At 37.9% G+C, this 25,316-nt stretch overlaps 1 protein-coding gene across 1 annotated transcript in view; it reads right to left on the reverse strand.

Annotated features, from left to right (window-relative positions):
• Positions 1 to 25,316, reverse strand: part of PREP (prolyl endopeptidase) — an 83,361-nt gene that overhangs the window by 13,565 nt on the left and 44,480 nt on the right. Inside the window, exons 10-11 of the mRNA XM_021553809.4 lie at positions 22,168 to 22,271; positions 1,971 to 2,107 (exon numbers count right to left, since the gene is read on the reverse strand). Coding sequence (XP_021409484.3) covers positions 1,971 to 2,107; positions 22,168 to 22,271 — 241 coding nt within the window. The remainder of the gene's footprint in view (positions 1 to 1,970; positions 2,108 to 22,167; positions 22,272 to 25,316) is intronic.

Genomic DNA, 25,316 nt, shown 5'->3' on the forward strand with positions numbered 1-25,316 from the left:
TATACTGGAGTATATTGTAACAGGGATGGAATAAAACATTAGTGGAATCTGCCAAGTAAAGGGTGAACTGGACATCCTGCCTTTCTGACATAAATTCCCTCTTACAATTTCCTTTCCCTGATTTTGCCTGCCGACTTTTGGAACACATTCCCTCACCAAATACTCAATTCTCAAGTTATTAGCCATAAACATGTATTTGAAGGCTTTGGCTTTTCTTTTTTTTTTTTTTTTCTTTTAGAAAGAGAAAACTGAGAAATCATATCTTGATATTACAGGGAGAGTAAGGAGGGAGGTGCAGCCAATTATGTTTTATTTACATTTTCAGTGGGATAATATATTTTGATCTGGAGGTCACTGATAGTTCTCTGTGCACTTTTAAGGGACTGTTACAGATTCATATTCTTAATTTATGAACTGTATAATGAAGGTTTCATAGGGTTCAGGAAAATATAGGTCACTGCTTCTAATTCCCATCTTCCTCTCTTCTAAATGTCAGCTGCACCCTTTTGCTGCTGTTTGCTGGACTCCTACGAGAATCAATTTTTAGCTTGCCAAAATGGCAGAAAACCACCCACTCTGTTTTGCTGGGATAGTTTTCTGTCATTCTTGTGAGGTAAATCAGCTTAGCAAAGGCTCCAGCAAGCACCAGGGCCAATGGATGGGCGGTGCAAGCAGGGACTGTGAAGTACCTTTTCCTTCTGCCAGCAAACAGCTCTGCAGTATGTGGAATTTTACCTTAAATCAATAGATAGGTAATATTTATTTTACATTCTTTAAAAATGAAAACATGGTAAGTTTTATCGCAGTTTTCAGCATCTACCATAAACTGTAATAAATCAGTGGTTGAACCTAAGTCAAAAAGAATTTTAAAGCTATGCTAGTCATATAATTATGTCTCAAGAACCACAGAAAATGAGAAGTGTAGCTTTATGAGGCAGATAAAAAGCTTACAAATAATCACAGAGCTCAAGATGGGAGGTCCATTGTTAGACAAGATATTTGCTAAAAAGGACAAGAAACAGTAAATGCTATTCAGAAATACAATCACAGCAAACAAGAAGGGCAAGCACTATAAAGGATTTCTTGAAATGTGCAACTCTAAAGCAAGACTGGTAGGTAACAATCATAAATTTAATAGGATTGTTTCATAATAGATTATTTTTCTCTGGTGAGCTACTTTTCTGCTTCCTGAAAAACTGTTCTCTATTCAGCCCTTTCCATTTCTGCTTTCCTCTGCCTCACCTAGGAGCATTTCTTAAGTATTCAAGCACTGCTTCTTGGCAAGTCTATTCAAATTGCCTTGCTTAAGAAATAAGGCTTTTCTTTAAAGAGATCATCTATGCAATAAAGCTTACGGCTTTTGAGAGCTACAAAGCCTGTTCTGAACACAGCATTTTTAGTTCACAATGTGTTGCTTTGCATTTGTATAATTTGTGTCTCAAGACACAATCCTCCTTCCTGATCATATGGAACACAGAAAGATTTTGTTTCTGATGTAATCTCAAAAGTATTATACGAAAATGCAGCCAAATTCAAATTATTTACATAAATTTAGTCTAACATTTGATTTTCTATAATATTTAGATATGGGCAATTGTTTAACTTGGAAAAAAGAAAACTTCCTATGCTAATAGTTCAACAATGGGCTCAAATATTTCCTTTAATATATTTCTCCATGTTTTGCTGTTGAACTCAGTGACAGAGCAAGAAGAGGTTAAGGTGTAATCCTAAGGGCAAGGTGACTGTTGTAAACATCAGGAGCGCAGGGCACTTCTCTGCTCCAACATGTGAGCCTCAAATTCAGAACTAACAAGGCAGACAAATGATGCCTGGACAGCCCTTATGTCACCCATCTTGCTTCTTAGGAACCTGAAATGCATCCTGTCAGATTCATGGTCCACCCTGCCCACAGTCTGTGACAGCTGGTAATATCAGATACTTCAGAAGAAGTTGTGAATCACCCTGCTTACCTGTAGCTTGGTGTAATTGATATGTTGAAGCCTCCATATCCATACAAGAAGGCAGGATGAGAACCATCTAATTTAATTCCTTTCTTGTGAATAATAAACATTGGGATTTTAGTGCCATCTTTGCTAGGGTAGAAAACCTAAGACAAGAGAAAAAGAAATACAAAATGTACTCAGTGTTGTAACTCGCCACAAGTGCTGTTAACAAGAATCAGAGGTGACCATTTCTATGGGGTCTGATGGGTAAAACCCATCAGAGCAACTTGCACCAATTGCCCAGGTCAGGTTCAGGAATGGGCACCACCTGCTTGGTTGCTTAGCAGCTCTGGAAAATATATCAGAATGAGAAAATACAAAGGGTATGATGGTATCACCTTTAGGTATCTTATCCATCAATTCTACACATAAGAGGGTTTAAGAAAATGTTAAAAAAAAAGAATACAGTTCTCTGCAAGGGAAGACTGTCAAAACACAAGGGCTGCGTGGTCCATCACATGTGAAAGGAGCTGGTACAGAGAACAAACAGAACTAAAACCAGATTTCCTGCACGGATGAATTCACTGAGGCAAGCTGGTATCCAGTAAAAGTGGACTTAGCATTGCCCAGTCTTTCAGGTTGTCTCAGGGACACTTCAACCTTGCCAGGGTGGTAACACAAGCCATGACAGAAAGTTTTGTAGCACTTTGGTGCATTTTCAGACATTATTAGGCAACTAGAACAAGGAGACCCAACCTTGCAGAATCCCCAGTCCATCAAGTGAGACAAATGAACTGCCCACTGGCTTTCTTCCTGAAAGGAAATCAGCTCCCAAAACACCAAGTATCCACATAGCACATGCTTTCATGCATCTTTCTGTTGCTGCCACAGCACTGTGTGAAGTTAAAAGCTGAACTCCATGTACACAAACTAGACTGTAATTGCTTAACACAGTTCCCACATCATCTTGTTTTGATGCAAGTCTCTGCCTGCATAGTCTAATTTGGGATCCACTGTGTCATATTTTGCTAGTCAAGAAAAACATGTGGCTGTGAATGCAGTTTATGGCTTTTCCTAAAATTCTGGCTGATTCCTTTTCACTGCCTTGCTTTAACATTGTCGCCGCTTTGACTTTAATGAGAACAAAAATGTAGTAAATGAAGAATGACACATTCTTATAATTTAGTTGCATGTTTACAATCTCAGCTTTTAAAGGAAATAGACATACCATGATTTGTAAAGCACATGATCAACAGGTTCTATTTTTACATGAACCTCATCAGTAATATGAACCTATGCAAAACATTTATTCCGCACATTGCCTGTAATGTGAAATATGTGAAATCCACATAGATGAAAACAAAGTAATCACATTTAATTTTAGTTTAATCATGGCTAAGGAAATGTGAGAAATTTCAAATGAAATCACATCCACCTCCAAAAGCTTTAACAAAACATCTAGACATATTACAGATAAAAATTTAGTATTTCACAGTGCCCACAGTAGATGAAAAAAAAAAAAAACCCAAAACCAAAAGCCTACGGGTATTTCTACACAGATTCCAATCGCCATAACTGTATCTTAACTGACAAAGTACTTCTCAGAACAGTAGAGTATAATGGATTTTCACTTTAAATAGTTGAACACTATAAACAAATAAAATAACTGATGAGCAGGAGAACTGCTGAGGCTGATGATGAGGAGTTCCAGAGACTCTTCCCTAAAACATCATCTGTCAACTCCAGCTGTTGCTGGAAATTCTCAGGAAGCAAGCACCTGACCTTTACATATTTCTAGAAACTTACTGCTGTTGGCCAGTCCTTTCCTGATGATTAAAGTATGCCACTAATTTTACTGCTGGTTTCTAAATGGGGACTTTATCTTCTATATAACAACTCCCTAAAAACTGACTTCTGTAGGGCTTTTATTATCATCAGTTAAGATAAAACACTGTTAAATGAAATCTCAACAGAAAAAAAAGATGCATGTCAAGATGCATGTCATTGCTTAAATTTGCAATTTAAGGGGTTTCAGTCCTATTTCTGCTAAAAATGATTATTATCTCTCCCTCCAAGAACACATGAGAGATGGGACAGAAATCAATTCAGTGAGACACTAAGATATGTGAAGCCATTTAAGCTTCTCCAAATAGACTATTTTCAACAACTGATTCAATCTCACCTTTAAATTAGCTGTTATCGCTGAAGAAAGTCCAATGGTTTATTCATGTCACCAATAAAGGGATATGCTTCTATCTCAAAGATTAAGGTAAACTGCAAAGGGCAAGTGCTAAAAAGGATTTCCCAAGATGGTGTTTCATGCTTAACTTTAGAAGCTGTCAGCTTTTACAGTGGTAAATGCTCATAAAAGGGTACTACCTTTTTCTGCTTTATCACAGATAGGAGAGATCCACTTGTGACAGTCACATTATATTACTCATTGTTCATATATTTTCCAATAAGGTCTTAAGTCACTAAAGTCAGCATATAAAAGAAGAGGGTAACTTAAGAGAATGAATTTGAAGGGAAAAGGATGGAAAAAACCACTTCACAAATATTATTATGAATGCTGAAACTCACCATTCAAGGCGAGACATGCTAAAAATAAGTATCTTCAGCCTTTAGGAATGTTAGAGCAATGCTGTGTGATTAACAGGGCGCTCCTGCTGCGTGCAACCCTTGGTGCTATTCTAGGACTATAGTACTGGAGCAGTAGAACAGCCCTGGAATAGTCCTAACTTTTAGTCTCACATTAATGTCCCTGTGTCACATGGCAGTGGGGTCACATTGCCAGAATCACCTGCAATTCTGATAGCAGAGCCTGAAGTATACATTTATAGCCTCTATTCTACTTATTGTGCTAGAAGAAAGCACAGCTACTCACTGCTACAAATTACATGAAAATTAAGCTATATAAGTGAAACAGAGCCCAATCTTAATCATTCTTCTGTAGTGCATACATATGTATTTATAGAGTGGTGCATTACTTTCTTTTGATTTTTAAACTTAGCATTTGAAACTTAACTCCATTTATAGCAATTTACAGTCCATTTTCACCAGAAAAAGTCAATGGATGTTTAGTCAAAGAGAGTTTACAGAGTAAGTTTTACAAGCAAATACAGTTAATAGCTCTGTGGTCTGGCTTGTAAATTTACTTAGAGGTTAAACAAGATAAAAAAGTTCAGTACATTCATTCCTGGGGAGGTCTTTGTCCTCCTAATTATCATCTGCTTTAAATGTGCAAGTATTTATGTTAGGTGAATCTTCACTTAGGAAGAGGGGAACTATCAGCTGGCATTGTGGACACAAACCTAAATTCAGAAAGGCTCTATATTTATCCACCTCTGCCTCTGCAATGACAAGAAGAATCCTCTCCATCTCAAGCTACCAGGAGGCAAAACAAAGTATTTTAGAAAACCAAAAGGTCTGAAAAACACAGGCTGCAGAAGTTTTTCTTTAATTTATCTACAAAGATAACATAGCCAGACATTGATACTTACACACAGAACTAAAAATAATTTTGGCAATCATCAATTTGCACTTCACTTGTAAATCAGTACCTTAAAGAAAGTGACACAATCATCTCAATAAATAAATAAAACTAATCTGTCTGCATACTGACATTGTGCCATGTAGCTAAAAATACCTAAAATTACTGACATTGAAGAGAAACTTCAATTTTTAAAAATTAAAAACTTCAGCAACTTCTGAGTATTTAGTTTTACTTTTTCTCCCTTTCAGAAGTATTTTATCTATTTATATAATGGAGAGATTAAAACATGTATGTCATTATAATTGTTTGGGTAAGAAAAGTGCACCTGAAATCATCTTGGTTTTACAAAACCTGAAATCTTTCTACACAAAAAACAACGCCAAACATTTACTCATTTAAAATGAACCTTCTAGAGTAAGCTTCAACACAAGTTTTGAAATGCTGCTGTAAAACACAAATCCAAAATAATCTTTTCCATATGGATCTAAAGCATATATTTTTTGAACTGTGAACAATATCTGAATGGTCATAAATCTTTTATCATTTGCCTGACTTGCTCATTAATGGCAAAGCACTAACAACCAGTTAAAAAGTGATTAGTTTGTCTTGTCAAGAAAGAGTTATGTCCTGTAGATAAAACATGAATTGTATACATAAGAAGCAACTTTAATTTCTGAGACTTGAAAACACCCCCTAAGTCACAGTAGGATAATTATTCTTAGGAAGCTAGTAGTTATTCTAATAATATCTCTCCCAAATTCTCTTTCAAGATAAGGTGTTACATACCAGAAGTAGCAATTGTTTCCATGTCTATGTGTGCCTGATCAAAACCAGGTAAGAATCACACTTGTCATTAGACTGACAACCATTGTGTGAAATGCCAAAAAATTTTACAAAGAGCAACTAAAACGGCATATAAACCAAGCTGGAATGCTCCTTATTAAAAATAATGTTCAATAATTTAGGTTTATTAACATCACAATAATGCCTTCAAAATAGTTTTTTACAATGTCTCCTATATAGTTTTTCTGATATATTCCCTTTTCATTTGGAACAAACAAAGGATTTAGCAGTTTTGTGGGATTTAGCAATTTTTTTCTGCTTCTAGGTAAGAGCAGCTGCCCTCACACTGCTGCAGCCACCACAAAGATACAGACAGCACTGGGGAGGCAAAACACTGCTCAGTCCCAGCAACCCCTGGCACAGGGGTTACAGGGAATGACCACTTGGAACTGGATTTCAAACATACAGTTTCACATAAAGTATTCCCCCTGTGAAGTGAAGATTTCTCATCACACTTACACCAACATTTGCCTTTTGAGATTTGGGGAAGAAAAGTATAAGGAATTCATCGTAAATCCCATAACATTGCCCACATTTTGCCAAATGTCACAAATGCTTTGTTAAATAGTTACTGTTTTAAAAATCTCACACCAGTATCTCTGAAAGGTGACTTAAAGGAATAGTCCCTAGAGAAAGTCTTCCTTCACAGATGGTGGCATCAAAGTTTTCAAACCTATATTTAGGTACAGAGATAACAGTGCCAGAACAATGCCACATAGCAACATCTTCCACTGACAAGTCCTAACACTCGGTGCTTCAGGAAGGCAAGTCACAAAGACCCTGCCCTCACACAAACAAGTCTGAGCACACAGTGCTGGCATCCTCTCTCGAGATGCCAGCGCAAAAAAACTCACTGATTCAAACAGAATCATGTGCTACCTTCCACATCATCGGTCCATTCCTTTCCTCATCACCTCTGACCTTACAAAACAGACACTAGTCTGGAGTTAAAGACTATAGTACATCACAAGCAAAGCTCCCCATTCATTGCAGCAGTGGCTTGGACCCAAGTGTAAGATCTGCAGTGGCCCCATAGGCAGCCAGCCAATGGCCACACATAAGAGCAGCTCTTACTAAATACTGGTTTTTGAATTCTTACATAGAACATGAATCAGAAGTCAGGAAAAATAGTCATGAATCAGAAGTCAGGAGAACTGTTACCACTACAGAGCAAATCCACAGGATCTGAAGTTTCCTTTCTTCAGAGGGGAATCCTCATCAATCTTCTTTAAGCCTCTTAAATTAGCTTCAAAGCAATTCTGTGTGGGTTGCAAAGCTAGCTTAACACTGAGCTGGAGAGGGGCCAAAGTAACTCAGCACAGCAAAAATTCATGCAGGTAAAACCGAGAAAGGACACCCACCACAGACATTTGCAAAAGCACTATGAAAATAATAAAGAAACTTCTCACAAGAAATTGTTTCACTACCCACCCACCCACCGGCACAAAAAGCAAACTCATGCTGACAGAGGCAAAGTGCCAGGAGATGGTCTTTTAGAGGAAATGTCTCCTTGTTACTAGGTTCAGCTGCCTAACTACAGGGAGGTATCTCACAGGGTGGTGGGAGGACGTAGGGGAAGACAAGAAAAAAATACAGATGAAAGATGAGAAATCCTGCAAGACTGGCATGGCAGAAACTGCTTTTAAATCACTCTTTTCTAGGTTAAGTTAAAAGGTATCATCCCCCTTGCATAAAGCCTTGGTGGTAAATGGGATCCAGTGAGACTCCCACACACCCTCTACTTCTGCAACCAGAGAGGCTTTTTGCCTCTTCTCCTTTTGCCCCTTTCAGTGCAATCTCAGAGCTTCCTGCAGCAGAATAATTAGAATCTGCCAAGTACAGTTAATCCTTTACTTTCATCAATTTGCCTTGAAGATGATTTAGTGTACAGTGTAGAGACAAGACAGATAGGAGACAGATAAATTTACCTTTTCATTTAAATATACACTGTGTCATGTTAAACAGAAAAATGTCCCAGGGGCCTTTGTAAGTTACAGTCTATTTTCTGAATTACCTCTATGTTTATGCATTAAGGAAATGTACTACTGTGAAGTAGTACAGCATGAGACAAGCACAGGGATGGCTTGATGGAAGTAGCACACCATCATGGATAAAATCACAAATAACAGCTGCTGGCTAGTCTATTTTCTTTCATTAAATCAAGCTTTACTTCACTGAGTAAACTGCTCTGACAAGAGACAACTCACTGCAGTAGTGTGTAGGCATTAAAAAATAAACACTACTCATTTTTACCATGCTGGAAATCAGTTCAAATTGTAATGAGAAATACTCTAAGAGCAAAAATATAGAGACAACTTAGCATGGGGTAAGCAAGAGGAAGAACTTTCTTTTTGCAAGCTACTTCAAAATAACTATTCTTATTTATGGTTTTATGATGTGGTAGATGCACACACCTAATCTGACACGCTGAGAGATGAGATACATTCACTCAAACTAGCTAGCAATTAGCTAACTAATTAACATTCACTAGTAACTAGCTAATTCACCTTTCCTGGTTTTGACTCCATCTTGCTTCACACTTTCTTGGTCATCTCAACATAGCCTCACTGCTGAGTGTTTACAAACTTCAGGAAAATGACACAACTACTGTTGGATTTTCTCCCTAATGTATGGGCATCTAGACAGTTCAGGGTGCTCAAATTTCACCTATTAGCTAATATCCAAAAATTCTTGCACAGAAAAAATTCAATCTTGAAAATGGGGATGTCAGATGTCAGCTTATGTCAAAGCCTCAAGAGGATCCATGCATTTGCTAATAAGGCCAAGAAGCTTTGTTCATGACTTTCAAAGGCAACTTCAGAGGGTTCTGCTCTCTCTTCCTTAGAGAATCATACCATGTTTATAGATGTCAAGTTGGGTACCCAAAATCAGAAGTGCTATAAATCTACAAAAACTGCATGAGGCTAGTGGAATATTAAAACATTCATAAATGTTTTTTGCTTTGAAAGAGAGATCTTCTACACCAGACAGTGCATGTTTCAAAATCAGTTTCAAATCACTTTCCTGTAAATATTTATTCTGAAGTACTTACTGAAATAAATAGGTCATTAAAAGTATTGTGATGCAGTTCCATATACATTTTCCCACTCAAATTATAGCTAAATATAATTTACTTTCTGAATTCAAGTTACTCATTTGTGCCCCTACATGACTATAAGACCACCAAAATGGTAGCAGAAGGGGAAAAAAAATCCCTTTAGAATGGTCATGGTAAAACTGAAGTCCTGTAAAATATCTAGGGTGCTATCTTAGAAAAAAATCATTCTAAGGTTCAGATGCTATTGATTTCAACAGTTTCCTCTGGAGACAGTACTACTGTTTTCAGATTTGTAGTAGCCATTTGTACAATGAAGAAAAATAACTCAGTGAGTAGCAAGAAACAAAAGAGAAGTATGAGTTTTCATTCATTGTTGTAACAATGCTTAGGGAAAAAATTATTCCAAGTCTAATATAAAGCAACCCAGCAAAAATTTCAACTGATGGTGTAGTTTTCAGAAAGATGTCAAAATTAAGACTTTGAATGGACTTTGTATCAGGAACACTAAGGAGTGTGCTGAAGCACCTTTGTAAACTCTTGGAACAGGGTAGAGAAAAACAAGTTACAAAAGAGGAACATTTTTTTTAAAGCCCTAAGACTAAGGAAAACTTGCAGCAATCTTTCCTTTCTTAGGCAAAACATGAACAAGACAGCAAAAGCCAATAAATTTGTATCATAGTCCACAACTAATAATCAATTATCAATAAATCAACAGATCAAATATCTAATGACACCAGATCAACTAGAATGAGAGCTATCAGTTAAAAAAACACCAGTAAGCAGAAAGAAAAAGTCAGGGATGTAAAATACAACTCTGAGATTTCAGGCATTGTGCTTTGAAGCTTTTCTGCATCCACACTATTTTTAGCTGTTAGCAGAGATCTCTGTACACTGGTTCTTTCAAAAATAATTGACAAATTGGATGAAGACCAAGCAGTTCAGGGAGTTGTCAGGGAGAATTTATGTAGCAATTTTTCCCTGTCTGTGAGAATAGAAGCTGGAACTAAAGAAATAATCTCTTTTCTATCATTCATCCACACAGTTGAAACACTAGTTACTGTGAATAATAATAGTTCTTAGAGGCTCCCCATGTCCCATAAATCTCCTGTGAGATGACTCAAGCACAGAGCAGAAATAATTAATCTGAGGGAAGATAATATTTTATCAGTACCTCTGAGAAATGTTGAAAAAATCACATCAACTGCTAAATGAAGATGCAAACTAGCTTACCATTTATAAAATTGCACACTGATGAATTTGTGCTGCATCGTAAGCAGACAAAAGCCCAGACAAAGTGAGGGACTTAAATGGTTTTGGATGAAAAGGAACTGAAAAAGAGCTATCTTCCTTTATTTTCCTTCAAAAAAATGTTCTTTCAGAATGCACCAAGATTTTGTGATTTTTAAGTTTTTACCACTTCAGTTCTTATACTGAGGACAAATAAGAGAGGTTTGTGGAACAATTCCACTCATGTGTTCCACTTACACAATTTTGCAACTTTGCATCTCTGAATACTTATCAAAGCACATTATGTTTAGCTTGTCTTTTCAGCAGTGAACCCAATTTGAGAATGCATTGACTAAGCTTTTTAAGCTCTGCCTTACTGTTTCTAGTGCATTTTTTCTCAGTGTTTGTTATAAATGGAGTAAATGGAGACTATGCCCTTCAAAGTGGTCAGCAACACCAGCATATTACTAAGAGGTGTGATTGTGCCATCAAACACTGAATAGAAGTTCTCCAAAATCTCCTCACTGCTATTTATCAAAAAAAAAATTTCTCAGTATAAACTGAACTGCTCAAAATATTATGTGATCATCCTGGTTTAATATGCATCCTTTTCTAAGGTAATCATGCTCACAGTGAATGCAACTTTAGGTTACAAGACTCACTATAATTTGTTTCCCTTTTCCCCTTTCAATAGCACTCTTCTCCAAGTAGTGGCCACACAGACTCAATCATTTTTCAGAGGTTTTCATCTTCCACATGCCTATGTAAGATCTCACCAATATCTGAAATAGTTGTTTTCCACTCTTAACTCTGTTAATCTGCTTTCCACCATGATGATAAATATTAATTAACAACAAGAAAAAACCCTAATCCACCAAACAGTTTTGACCCTGGATGAAGACAGCAAGTATAATTTTATTGGGCTGCAGTGATTACGTGTGTATATATATATTTATCAAGAGTTTATCTGCATTTTTTAGCAGTTCTAATTTGGTTTTGTCTCCTTTAGGTAGTTAATGCATAGCTATCATTATCAGTCTTCCAAATGTAATTTATTTCTCTGTTCTGCTTCAAGCTTTGGTTGGTAATGGCTCTGTGATGGTCTGCATTTGCATGCTGTCCAGCACACTGTTAAATGTGGCCCATGATTAAGTCTCTTAAGTCCTGCAATAACCAAGCAAATAAAAGAATAACAACCTTCTAATTTATTCTCTGCCAGCTGCCCTACCTCCTTAAACCTCTTTGTAACAGTTGCATGCCAAGCCTAATAAATAACTGCATAAACTAGTTATGAATTTGTGTGTGCCTGGAGGCCTGCAACTCTGAAACACAAACCTCTCAGCTCTGCCAGAGCCACTGCTATTCTGAAAACACTCCAGTTCCCCAGTTGCCTACAGGGACACTATTCAGAATGAGAGATGCATCCACTGTAAAGTATTTAAATGGGAGCATGGAGCTGTGGTGAAGCTTAATTGCTAACGGGAAACATCTCCACTGCAGAAAACAGGGGACAAGGGAGTCCTTTTTGAAAGGAGTAACAAAGAGAAGCCAAAACTACCTGAAATAGTAAAATGCAATCTAGCAAGACCAGAAATACAACATACTATATAACCTGACAGATGCAATCACATAAAGAAAAGTGAACAACTCACTAAAAAGTAATTTAGAAAAGTATCTTAAAGATGTAGACATGCCAAACTGAACTTGAACGATCAATTGTTGGGGGAAAGGCAAATCCTACATGAGGACATATAAACCAAAGTCTCACCCACAATGTGTTATGAAGTAACCCCCCCTGTTTTATTCACATTTGCAAAGCTGGAGTGCTGTGTTCAGCTGAAACAATGGCATACCATATGCTGAGCATCTAAACAGATTCCAGGAAGAGAATGCAGAGTGATAGGAGGTCAGGAAATAGAATCCACTAGAGAAACTGAACAGAGTGCAGATTTTTCTTTAGTTTTGATTGTTTTTAGTCTACAGGAAAATAAAAGAGGGACACACAGTGAAAGTCTTTAAATATGCAGAACTTGGCTGTAACCTGAAGAGAATCAATTGCCTTCCGTGGCAGTGAGGGACACAAAGCAACACATTTCAAACTCAAGAAGGGAATTCAGGCAAGACCTTTAGGTGGTGTCCCCCTATTCCCTGCAAAAGCTTTTTAACAGTAATCTCAGTGAGAACCTGGGACAGACTGCCTAGGGAGTGTGAATAATTCTAAACACAAGCAGACAGAAACCAGCCAGGAACTGGTACAGGCAGAAGTGACCTGCCATAGTGCCCATGACAGCTCAGTCATGCCCATGTCAACACAACATCCAAGCACATTCAGGCATGGTAGTTTCTTCTTTTTCCCAGTCTTTTTGCCCCTTGTTTATTACAGCAGCTCCGCTACAGGTTTTTCTGTTCACAGCTGCAGGCACCTGTTGGGCAGTAGAAAGCTGGTTTCTCTCTTCTTGCAGGAAAAGACAGTATCATACCTCCTGGGACTTCAGTAGATAAGATGAGCTACTGAGATTGTTCTTACACAGATTTTATGTGATTTCAAGAAGAGAAGCTTCAAAAGCAGAAGTGAAGAAGACAGACTCTAAAACAGAATAACACAGATGTGCAAACACCTGTTAACAGAATGCCCAATGTTTTATTTTCAAGTCATATGAGCTTCACTAACAAATAAATTACTATAATTCCTACTGTTCCAGAAATTTGTTTGAATTTAAACACTGTCCTGTGGCACAGACAGATACATACCTGAGTATGTAACGCTTACTAAAATAACTCCTCTTCCTAGGAAACCTCAAGACTATTAAATGCACTTACATGACACAGCTAGCACAGTACTGAAAAATACAACCAGAGAAGTCTGGTTTTCTTGGAGGCCTAGTAAAGGCAGTCAGTGTGCCTCCCTGCCAGGTCAGTGGCTCAAATGCTGGCCTATGCCAGTGATGACTGACAACTGCAATCATCTAATGATCTTTTGCCAGCTGAATAAAACTCATGATTGTGGTCCTAGAGCAATCTGTCCTCAATACACCATTATCATCACAATTAAACCCCACCCCATCAACCAGGTTCCGTGAGGCAAAATGATGGGTGGGCAGACAGATAGAAATATTCTGCAGAGGAGCATTCTTGTTCTGAACAATGCTGGCATGGCAAAGTTTAACATTTATCCTTAGTGAGAAAAGAGGCAGTTATCACTTTTTTCTTTCAGTAGAGGACTATGCTGAGATTTCCCATTTTTATGACTACTTGGTTTAAGCAAGAATTAAACAGTTATAAAGAGGCTTTAGAGCATTTTTTCCTGTGGAACCATTCTGTGTTTGACCCTCTACCATGATGGTATTGGCCATTCAATATGCACTATACAATACACACAAACTGTATATTATATATATAATGATCAAAAGACTGTGTGCTGTCAGCCTTTGTTGGTATTAGACATATCAAGAGGGGGGCTTTTTATTGACGCTGAAGTTCTCCAAACTATTTGTGTAAGATTTTAATAACCATCTTGATTAGGTTTTCAACCCACATCTGAAAACTCAACTCTGAGGATCAGCAAACCCCTGCCATTAGAACAACAAACCATATCCCCAGAGCAACACCTCATCAATGTGAAGCCATGGACAAATTTCATCCTGAATGTTTCTGTTCCTGTAGAATGAAGTTAATAATATTCACTGCCTTTGAGAAATAACACTGATAAGCCTATACAAGTGGGAGAAGAAAAGCTGGAAGTAGATTTCCACTGAGGAACATTAAACAGAATTCTTACTTACCCTGTAAGAGAGTTAATTAAAATAGCAATGTGTTCATGCTTAATTAGGGGAGGTGAGTTCAATCAGAGGAGTGAATATGAGAGTTGGAGGAAAAACAGAACGGAAGAAATTCTTCAGTGACTTTTTAGAAAGAAGAAAACCTCAAGTACTTTTACTACAACATTATCATTTTAATATCTCTGTATCAGCAAAGAATCTACCTACTGAGGCACCTGAAGACTTCAACACGTGTTCATTTAAGCTGTCTAAGTGAATGACTGTAAATATTTTTGATGGCAAAAGGTATTTTCTAATTTACTTCAAAAATCAAAACTATTTTTTATTTACAATCAACAATGCAATAATTTAAGACATCCTTTAAGCTCCACTACAATTCCTTAAGGTCTTGTTTAAAACTCCTGGGTGCAAACAGGAATTCAATTCACTACATGAAGTTTAATGGTTACAGGTCTGTTTCAGGCCATGCTATTTTGCCTTGTGTTTTAAGGAATGCTCTCCATGGAATGCTCTCAGAGAGCTTGTAAGCCAACTAACATCTCCCTTCACTAGAAAAGTGGAAAGCAAACCACTGCAAGTTCAAACCAAAGTTCTACTGAGTAAGGCAAAGAATAGTATTTCAAAATGAGCTTTAGTTAAACTACTAAGTAATCACTTCTCTTGTATGCTTGAAACAAATGAACATTTTTATAAAGTATAGAGCATGAAAGGTCTACAGATGTTTCCATTTTAAGAAGCTCTCCAACTCCCTGCACACTCAACAGGAAAATAAACAATTTATTATTAAAAGCTTGGAACTGCTGAATCTCAAAGCCTTTATGATAATACAAATGAACACACATAGTATGAAAAAAAAATTAGTATTATTTCTCACATTGTGTGGTCAGTAGTGTGCTAATTCTTCCTAAGAGAAGTTTTGCATTCCCCTGCATCCCAAACCATAATTTTCATTGTTTTGCATTCTGCTAAACAAAAGCTCCAACTTCCTCAACTATGCATCAATCCCCAGTGGTATATAAGAAGGGGATAGAGAAAATCCACATTTAGACCTTAAAATAGGATTTTAACTGGATTGGTGAGGAAAGCAATGTGAAGTCTATCACTTCATCATCTTATTTGGAATAAGATGGTTTGGAGATGTGGTTCCTACTCCAGATATCTAAGGAGTATATGAATTGCATTGGCTGGGGTTACTTAAATTATAATGGATGTAGAGCCAACTGCTATTCTGCTACTCCAGCATATGGATTTCAAAGTTCAAGAGCATTTAAGGTCATCATAAGAAATTCATCTCTTGATACTCTGCCTAGATGTAAAGTCCTTGATTCTGACAGTTTCCTCCCTTAAAAAGGAGTGTATTGTGGCTGCAAATATTTAACATATTTAATATAAAATCTCTTTGCTTTCAAGAACTACAAAGGCCTTTAAACTAGAGCACTACATTTGCATTGTTTCAGTGTTTCTTCAATGAGAAGCACTGAAATGACAAGAGGTAATGGCAGACTACTGTGGTGTTTGTAGCAATCCACGGGTGTAAAATACTATATTCCACAGGCAACCTGCCAATGCTGTCACAGTTTCGCTGTGATTTTGTTGATGTCCTCCAGAGCAAGACTGGTGCCTTGGTGCCAAAGCACTAGGTGAGATCAGAGCCAAAGCCTTCAACCTCCTTCCTGGGAGCTCTGAAAGAAGTGGCTCAAAGCTTACTTCTCCCCTGCAAGAGAGTAGGTATCTGCCATACTGTGGCAAGCACTAAAACTGTGCTGTTTGTCACATTCCTTCTTCCCCCATGTATTTCACAGAATCACAGAACAGGCTTAGTTCAAAGGGCTTCACAAGCATCAATGAGTCCAACTCCTAGAGGACTATCCCCAAGAGTCACACCATGTGACTGAAAGTATTGTCCAAATGCTTCTTGAACTAATTTTCTTCCTTACTGCAATACAAAACCTCAAGGAAATAAAAAGAATAAAATAGAAACAAACAACAATAAGCAACTTGTTTTCCCCAAGCATTAATTCTATCCTCCCATCGCATGAGATCAAGGCAGGATTCAAACCCCAAATACTGTGAGAAAAAGAAAGTTTGACTCTTCACAAATCAACCCTTTTGATTGTGATGGATTCTCAGGAGAGGGATGAAAATTATGCCAAAATTAATACTCCTCTGTAGAAAAGGGGAAAATTACTTGTCTCTGTTCATAATCAGTTGCAAGTACATGCCTTCAGTTCTCTGGTATGAGAGTGCTTTGTCTCAGCAGATGGATTCAAAGCTACTGAACTTTTCTCCAGCTTAAAATGATCAACTAATATGGAAAGTTACACTCGAGCTCTGGTCAATGGGGTCGGCATTTGGGCTGCTGGTGCGTAACACCATCAGCAAAATGGACAGTGGGATTTAGAGTATCCTCAGCAAGTCTGCTGACACCAAACTATGCCGTGCACTGCAGTGGACAAGCTGGAGGGAAGGCATGTCAACTAGAGGGATCATGGCAGTCTTGAGAGGTGGGATTTTGTGAAGCTCATGAGGCTCAACAAGGCCAAGTGCAAACTCCTGCACTTGGATTGACACAATCCCAAACACAAATACAGGCAGGATGGAAGTGGACTGAGAGCAGCCCTGCAGAGAAATATTTGGGGGTGTTGGTTGACCAGACACTCAATGTGTCCCAGCCAATGTGCACTCACAACTCAGAAAGCCAACTGTGACCAGGGCTGCATCCAAAGAACCACGGCCAGCAGGTCACCACTCTGGTGAGGCCCCACCTGGAGCACTGCATACAGCTCTGGGGTGCCCAACATATGCAGGACACTGGCATGTCACAGCAGGCCCAGAGGTGACACATGAAGACGATCAGATGGCTGGAGCACCCCTCCTATGAAGACAGGCTGAGAAAGTTGGGGTTGTTCAGCCTGGAAAAGGCTCTGGGGCAGCCTAATTGTGGTTTTCCAGTATCTAAGAGAGGTCTATAAAAGAACTGGAGAGGAACTTTTTACAAGGGCTTATTGCAATTATAAAAAAAGGAAATTGGTTTTAACAGCAGGAGGGAAGGTCTGGATGAGAGATTATGAATTAATTCTTTACTGTGAGGGTAGTGAGACACTGGAACAGGTTGCCCAGAGAAGATGTGGATGCATGATCCTTGGAAGTGTTAAGGACCAGAGGGATGGTGCGAGTTGCCCTGGACCAAGTCCAGCAGGGTGACCTGCTGCTGGCTAGTTGACAGGTGCCCAGACAGAGTAATGGAACTCCACCAAAGATGAGAGGACTCTCGAGCTGTTAAGATCCACATGGGTTTATTGAAGGAGAGGCTGAGGACCGAGGAGCAGGAACAGAAGGGAGACAACCTCACGTGAAGGGGAAGGCTTTGAGAACAACTGGGGAAGGAGGGGCCAGGTATATAACTGGGGCAGGATAGGCATGGTCAGGGTACAAACAGTCCAGTGAGGGAAAGGTTCAGGGGAGGAGCAGGGGTGGGGTGACATGCACAGGACCAATGAGGGAGAAGGGAAGGAACGGTTTTTGGAGGGAACCAATGGGGGAACCAAGAATAAGGAACTTTCTAAAACTGGGGAGACTACAACAAATTATGGACATACACTCATTTGCATGAGGGAGCAGTGAGCTCTGGGAAAAATGCCCTATCTTAGACAAATGCAGTTTCCCAGGGCATCCCCAAACTGCTTTCTCCAGGGGCACCTCCCACAGGATGGGACTTTGAGCAACCTGGTCTGAGCAATCTTCCATCTAGTGGAAGATGTCTCTGCCCCATGGCAGTGGGGTTGAAACTAGATGGTCTTTGAAATCCCTTCCAACTCAAACCATTCTTTGATTCTATGATACGCATGTGGGTAAGGGGAAGAAAACTATGTTAAGATCATCTCTGTAACTACACTGGAAAATCAGAGATAATTATAATATCAGCTCTTACATTGCTTAGCAGGTTGAGCTTACTACAGTATTCCGAGGACACTGCTTTCCTCTGCTATTTTTATATTAATGAGGGAATATAATGCTCATGGAATGATACCACCAGCAACAGCAAGATCCAGGAATAGCATGGGCAGGTGCTGGGCACAAGTTTCTCTGCCAATCAATTTCAAGCCTGACTCATCTTCTCTTAGTGTTGTATTTTCCTGAAGCAGAGATTAATCACTGTGCCAAACTGTATGGTGTAAAGTTCCACTTGGAATGAGAATGACTGTAGAAAAATTTTCCTCATCAATGCCTCATAATTTGAAATCAGTACTGCAAGGACTTAGTGATGGGAGTGAAAGATTCTCATGAAAATTACTTCACCTGCAATAATAATTTATGTAAAAGAAAGGTGGAAATTCCTCCCAACCCGAAGAGAAAGATCTTTTTTAAGACCTGTACTTCTTGCATTTGTGCTGCAATATTTAAACAGCAGCTGCTTTTCTAATCAAACTAAGTTGTAAAACCAAGCTGTGTTATGAATTTCACCTTTTGCAAGAACTAATCCAAAGTGCATCTGTCAATAGCAACATCTATTTTTGGTTCATTGCAAAGTATTTTAAGTACTGGAGGGTATGCAAAGAATGGTAAAAGGAGCCAATCAACATTTTTATTGTTGCAATTTTAACACTTAAAAGCCTACACATCAACCTTAAAGTAGGTGTGCTGTGAGCCACACCAGAAGACTGTTTATCCATGATTAAGTATCACTGTGAGGTGATAACATGGAGAGTCATATAAGAACATAGTTGGCAACTTTACAGAGATAAAATACTCGTATTTAAATAAAATGCTTTTATTTAAAGCAACAATTGAGTTATTAACACAGTAAACATCTTAGGGCAAGTGCTGTTTTTAAGTTCCTGTTAAAGTGTTTTTTTCCTTCTGTAAAGCCCATCCCAGGATATTTCCTGAAAAAGTCTGTCATTGTGATAGATGGAAGTATGCGGGGAAGAGAAGCCAAATTTCAAAAAGTGCTTGGCAGAGAAAGAGTAATGAAAGCAACTTAACATATTATTTAACAAAAGCAGCCAGGAAAAAATTTTGATGTGTGGCAACCATTTAAAACAGTTTGACTTTTTCATGAAGGTCAGAGAGTCCCTCAAGATAAGGGCAGAAGTACAAGCTACAGCACAATAAATTAGACTGCACTTGCAGGGTGTCACATGGAGCCAATAACTTACAAATATGCTCCCACCCTGGTGTAAAAGTCACATGTGTTGAAACAGCTCTCCCTTCAGTACAAGTTGGCTAATTTGTTCTTAGTTTGGGCTGTCAAAGTGTAAGATCTTAATCGTAGGTACAAAAAAAGCAGCAGTTCTACTACAAATTTTCTTAGTGTAGTAAACTTTATCACTGCTCTACCCTTGCACTTTACAACATATGCCAAATACTGTAGATTGGATTTGAAAGACCAAAAAGAGGCACTGTGGCAATTTTCCAATTGCCATTAATTCAGGTTTCATATACACAAGACTGCTTACATTTCAGTTCAGATCTTGACCCTGTTATATTCAAAGACTGCTGAAGAACAACTCAATACAGTTTCATATATGCTACACAGCAAAGCTGGAAGATTGCTAGTATTAGCAGGTATTTCTTCAGGTATATGAGAACAAAGAAAGAACCTTGGCAGAAGACCTGCCTTTCATTAAGGACATGGATTAGGACAGTCAGCAACATTATCCTTTATTACTTAGTAATTCTCACGGAAATTAAAATGATTAAATAGATTCTGCAGCTTTGGTCATTCTCCTATAATAATCAGGGTTTGCCTACTTTCAGTATATTTCTTGCATTCTTAATTTTTTCCACAATTCCCTGCAACGTTGGCTATGTTTTGAAATGGCTATGTATTCATTTAGGTTGACAGCCTTTCATACCTTGCTTTGATATCCTTCCATTCCCTTTCCCTCCTCCAAGCAGCACTTTCAAGGCTCTAAGTGGGACCACACAAATGGAAACAAAGACGAGTTCATCTGACCTGTGCAGCACAGGGTCAGTTACCACAAACTTGACCAGGCAGTCACAGCCCTGTCCTTGACAAACTGCCTTTTTCACAGCTCAGCTGAGATTTTTCTATGGATCTGAATGAAAGACATCAAAAACTAATTTCCAAGAGGTTGCCATACTGAGATCATTTGTTGGTATAAAGCAAAACTGGATGACTGGTGAGCCAAGAGTGCTCTTTGTAAGCACTAATCCCAGTGTATCTATATGGGTCACTTTTCCCTAGAGCTGGAACTGAGCAGAAGCTGAGTAAGGAGAAAACAGAAACACTGATACTGACTTCCACCACATTACAGCCTAGCAGTGAATCTCTGCCCGTGGTTTACAAAGTGAAGGTTTCCAAGGGCATAGCAACAGCATGCTTTCTCCTTGAAATTATTTGTATTACTGTTCTACTTTACCTTAGTTTAGCATGTAATTGATTTAAGTGTAAAATGAGACTTTATTTTTCCAGACATTTATTTTATAAAATTTGATTTACTAGAAAAATACATTATTTCTAATCTACAGCAACCTTGTCTATACCCTTTTTAATTATATGGGTATTTGTGTTTCATTATTATCCTTCTGGGTTTGATAGCAGCATTACAATTGTACCAAGCTCCTTCCTAAAGAGAATGCAGTTTTCTTTTTCTTATCCAACTCACTCTACCCTAAAGGTATCCTGAGGAAGTCCCTTAATAAGTATGAGTGAAGCAGCAAAAATGCATTCTCTGTAAGAACATTTCCAGGAAATTATTCTCTCTCACACACTTATTTCTGTCTGGAGATGCAGAGACAAACAGATGGGGCTGTTTACAACCACCTCATGTACACATACTACTGTCTTTACGCTTTTAGACAATGTGCCTTGTGCATGTGTCAGAGGCAAAATTAAAAATAAGATATTAAGAGAAGTATCTAATCTCTTTTTGAAGACTCCAAGCCATGCTGTCACATGGCTTTATGTTGCTTACTTTCTACATAATTTCACCTTTTTGCAGGCTAACTTTATTTAAATTCCACTTTTGGCACTAGATTTTGTGATGCCTTTATCTATAGAAAGAAAAAGCCTCTATTCCATTCTTACTCTTAGTCAGAAGATAAAAACATCCTACATATGAGAAAATGAATCCACATTCCAGTATTTATTCTATAAATTGTAGGTCTTAAATATGCTAGACATCTCAATTTAATTACTGTTTTTCTAGACCCCTAATGATTTCAGTTGAGTCACCATCCCTGGATGTTTTTAAAAGACAAATAGATGGGCACTTAGCGACACATTTAGTGATGAACTTGGCAATATTAGGTTTATGGTTGGATTTGCTATTAAAAGGTCTTTTTCAAACTACATGATTTTACAATTTCAACAAATTTCCATGAACTCTCTACAAGTTCCATACCTGTCTTAAAAGTCCTGACCAGGGCCTAGTAGTTTATCAGGGTCCTACCAAAGCTGTGTTTAGTGGAAATGTATATTTTGTATAACCTTTTTAGTAACAATACTTGTTATGAGGTCAAAGTAATTGTCTGTGAAGAACCCTGTATTCTACTGAACCTGTTCCATATAATCTGTAGGTTACACTGTTTTCCACTGAAGTAATTTCTCTTAACTTTATAAACCTTAAATTTAGCTAATTCTTATATACCTTCACTATGCGTAATAAGCATCTCCAAAGGAGTCCCCATGCTACTACACTGAGACACTTATCTGAGCCTTTAGAGCACCTGCAACAGTATTCAGCTCAAAATCAAAGCATAATTCTAAAGCAAGCCTCCACACCAATAGCTAAGTCCAGTTGTCTTGAGCTCTTGCATAGGTGATTAGAGCAAGACAGCAGGGCTCATGCTCATTACCTGAATTGTCTGGTAAACTGAAGGATCAAATCCTTTAACAGTCACTTCTCGGAAAACTGTAGGCTCCAGTTCCTCTTTGGTCAGATCACAGTGATATATAATACCTAAAATACAGAATATAATGCAAGTTTGTCAGCTTAGTATATATCCAACACTAAAATGATGCCAGTTTAGGCACTGTGATGAAGTCAGGAATGGGAAAGGTATCTCAGCAGGGTGAAAATCAGTAGTTCTGGACTCATTTTTTCATTTATTATACAATTTAACACTTATAAATATGCATTTTATCTAGGAAGGGTGCAAAGACTTTTGTGCAGAAAGAGTAATTCTCACCACTCACACAAAGCCAGGAGACTTAAGCAGAATAGAGGAAAAAAACCATTCACATAAAGTTAGAAAGGACTTATTGAGAACAATAATGTTAGAGGAAAGAAATGTAAAGTCAAATTTAAAACATTCCCTTTTACATCCATCAGACTGAAAAGAAATATATCAAGAATTTCACTCAGATCAGCAATTTTGTCCTTATGATAAAATATTTGAAATTAAAATTCAAATGGCCTAGATAAAAGAAAGACCTAAACATTCACTTGAAATTGTGGCAGAGTAGCACAGCTATGGAACTGAACAAAATCTGGTCTTGAGTAGCTTCTTTTACATCTTGATCCTGCAGGTTTGAAGACAACTGCACTTGAGTTGTACCTATGATTTCCAAAGAATTTTGCCCATGAGGAAACTTATGTCTATAAATAGTACAGAACTTCTAGGATGCAGCAGAGGCTGAATCACAGGGAATGCATCTATCTAGACACTACACTGATGTGTAAATAGCCAAGAATAAATTTGCATTTAAACTATAAAATGTATTTCCTGTCATTCAACCCTAATAATATTTGAATATGTGTCATATAATGTGACTATCATGTTTGCACACTGGCTAACATACCAAAAAATCTTAATATTCATGCCTGCACTAGAGATACACAGGATACATAAACAAACTTAAGTGTTAATTATTCTTTGTTTTCCACCTTTATAACAAGCTGGTTCCTGCAAAATTTGGAACATATATTAGGGAAAAGAACACTAAAAGGTATGGCAGTAAGCACTCTACTGGGATTCTCAATGTAATAAAATTAACCAAGGTGGACAGGACTTCATTGAAATCCTACTGTATTGTGTGTATTGTAGACACCTTCAGGAAATAGAAGTAATTACTACAGAGGTTATAACAAAAAAAAATCATACAGACTAAAACATGAAATAATGAGGAAACTTATCTGATATGAGGCCATTGCCTCTTTAGGTTAGTTTTATAGACTGGAAAATCAGGAAGATAGAGATTGGTAAACAAATGCAGATGTAAACTAAGACCTCGAGCAACTGATAAAGCCTTTTTCCAAAACAGTGAGTTAACAGGGGACTAAAAGTAGGACTACTCTAGTCTGCTGGGATTTTTTTTTTATTTATCACAAAATTACTAGTAAGCCTGATCAGGTTGATAAGTGCAAACCAGCATTAAGGCACCACTTCCCTTAAAGATCAGGATCCAGAAAATGATGTCGAAGTGCAGTGTAAAGCCCACCAGGCAGCAAGAGCAAAGCAGCTGACACAGAGGCAGCAGCCCGAGCTGGGCAATGTACTGGCAAACACTGCACACAGAGCAGGCAGAATTGCCACATCTTAGCAAACCACACCATAAAGAATAAGCACAGTCACAGACTGCATTTCTAGAGCAAATCAACCTAATGTTACACTAATATGCAATTCAACCCCTGCTACTGCATCTCTTGTTCTGTTGTATTTTTAGTGTCACAGCAGTTAATATAAAAAGCCATTGTAATATTTTTAACTGTTTTGCCAGGTACTAAATCAATGTAAAACACCAGAGTGGTCACCTAAGTATCTGACCAGAGTGGACAGCAGGAATAACCATATTTTTCAAGGAATACCAGAAATTATTTTATGGTCTCATCATATATGGGTTTAGAACTGCTTTATTCATTACTTCATATATATAGATCGTTATTATTACTTTTGTTGTAGGTATTAAACACGAGTATGTTAATTTGTTTCTCATTAGAAAAAAAAGAATCATTCAAGCTAATACAGGTGCAAATGATATCGATTTCCAATAGTAAAGTATGAATATCTAGGTTAACCAAGGATCAGCCCTATACCTTTTGTTTGATTATTCCTCTGATGAGGTGAATGGAGGTTGCACACAAACTAAAACCTACCTTCAAACTACCTCTCTGCTCTGCTTTCCTCATTCTTTCCTTATTCTCATTCAGTCTACCTACATATCTTACTTCCCCTTTTTCTTCCAGATTCCAGGTCACTCTGCCCCAGTTAACAGAGCTATGCCATAGTGAATTCTTTGTAGATGCTAAGGAAATTAATGAAAAGGAGGAAAATAATCTGCCTAAGAAACCAGCACGCAGTGAGAGCAGCTATTGCTGGCCAGCTGGAAAATCACAGGCCAAAATAGATCTGGGCTCTTCCTATACACATTTTTAGCAGCTGCAGAGACTCTACTGGCTCAGCTGAGATGAACAGTGCAGGACTGCAAAACTGGCAACTTCTGGCCCATAATGTGGTCAACTCAACTATGAACCATCAGGCTGGATGAAGTGAGAGATAAATTCAAGAGTGTCCTCAAGCCACTCTCCAGCTGTAATAGCTGCAGCAATCTGAATGCTGTTTAAAAGAGGAACTGAAAATATATAATATTTCTCTTTATGCAAACAGTTAAGACAATAGGCAATTCATCACACTTCCTATCTGGTAAGACTGAAACCTAATTTTGATAATTTGACATGATCCTTTCTAGCAAAACCAGCAAACTTATCTAAAGTATTTTACAGCCCTTTTGCAATGTAATGTTACTGGGCTCTAACTGAAACAAGCAAAAACAGGTCAGATGTTATAATTACATTTTTATCCTCTTATGATACAAAACCTTAGGAGAAGATAAAGATGCTGAAACCTCTCTGCCCCTTCATATTTGAATCCTGTGTTGTATTAGATATTGATTGTTTGGGCCATACAGAAAGAAAAAAAAAAGAGTGAACAGTAAATACATTTTCTTGTCATATACTAGATTGACAATTGTGTAGAAACTTCTTTCCTATGCAAAATCCTAGAAT

The sequence above is a fragment of the Lonchura striata genome, chromosome 3, assembly GCF_050655825.1.
Source record: "Lonchura striata isolate lonStrDom1 chromosome 3, ASM5065582v1, whole genome shotgun sequence".
NCBI classification, from domain to species: domain Eukaryota; kingdom Metazoa; phylum Chordata; class Aves; order Passeriformes; family Estrildidae; genus Lonchura; species Lonchura striata.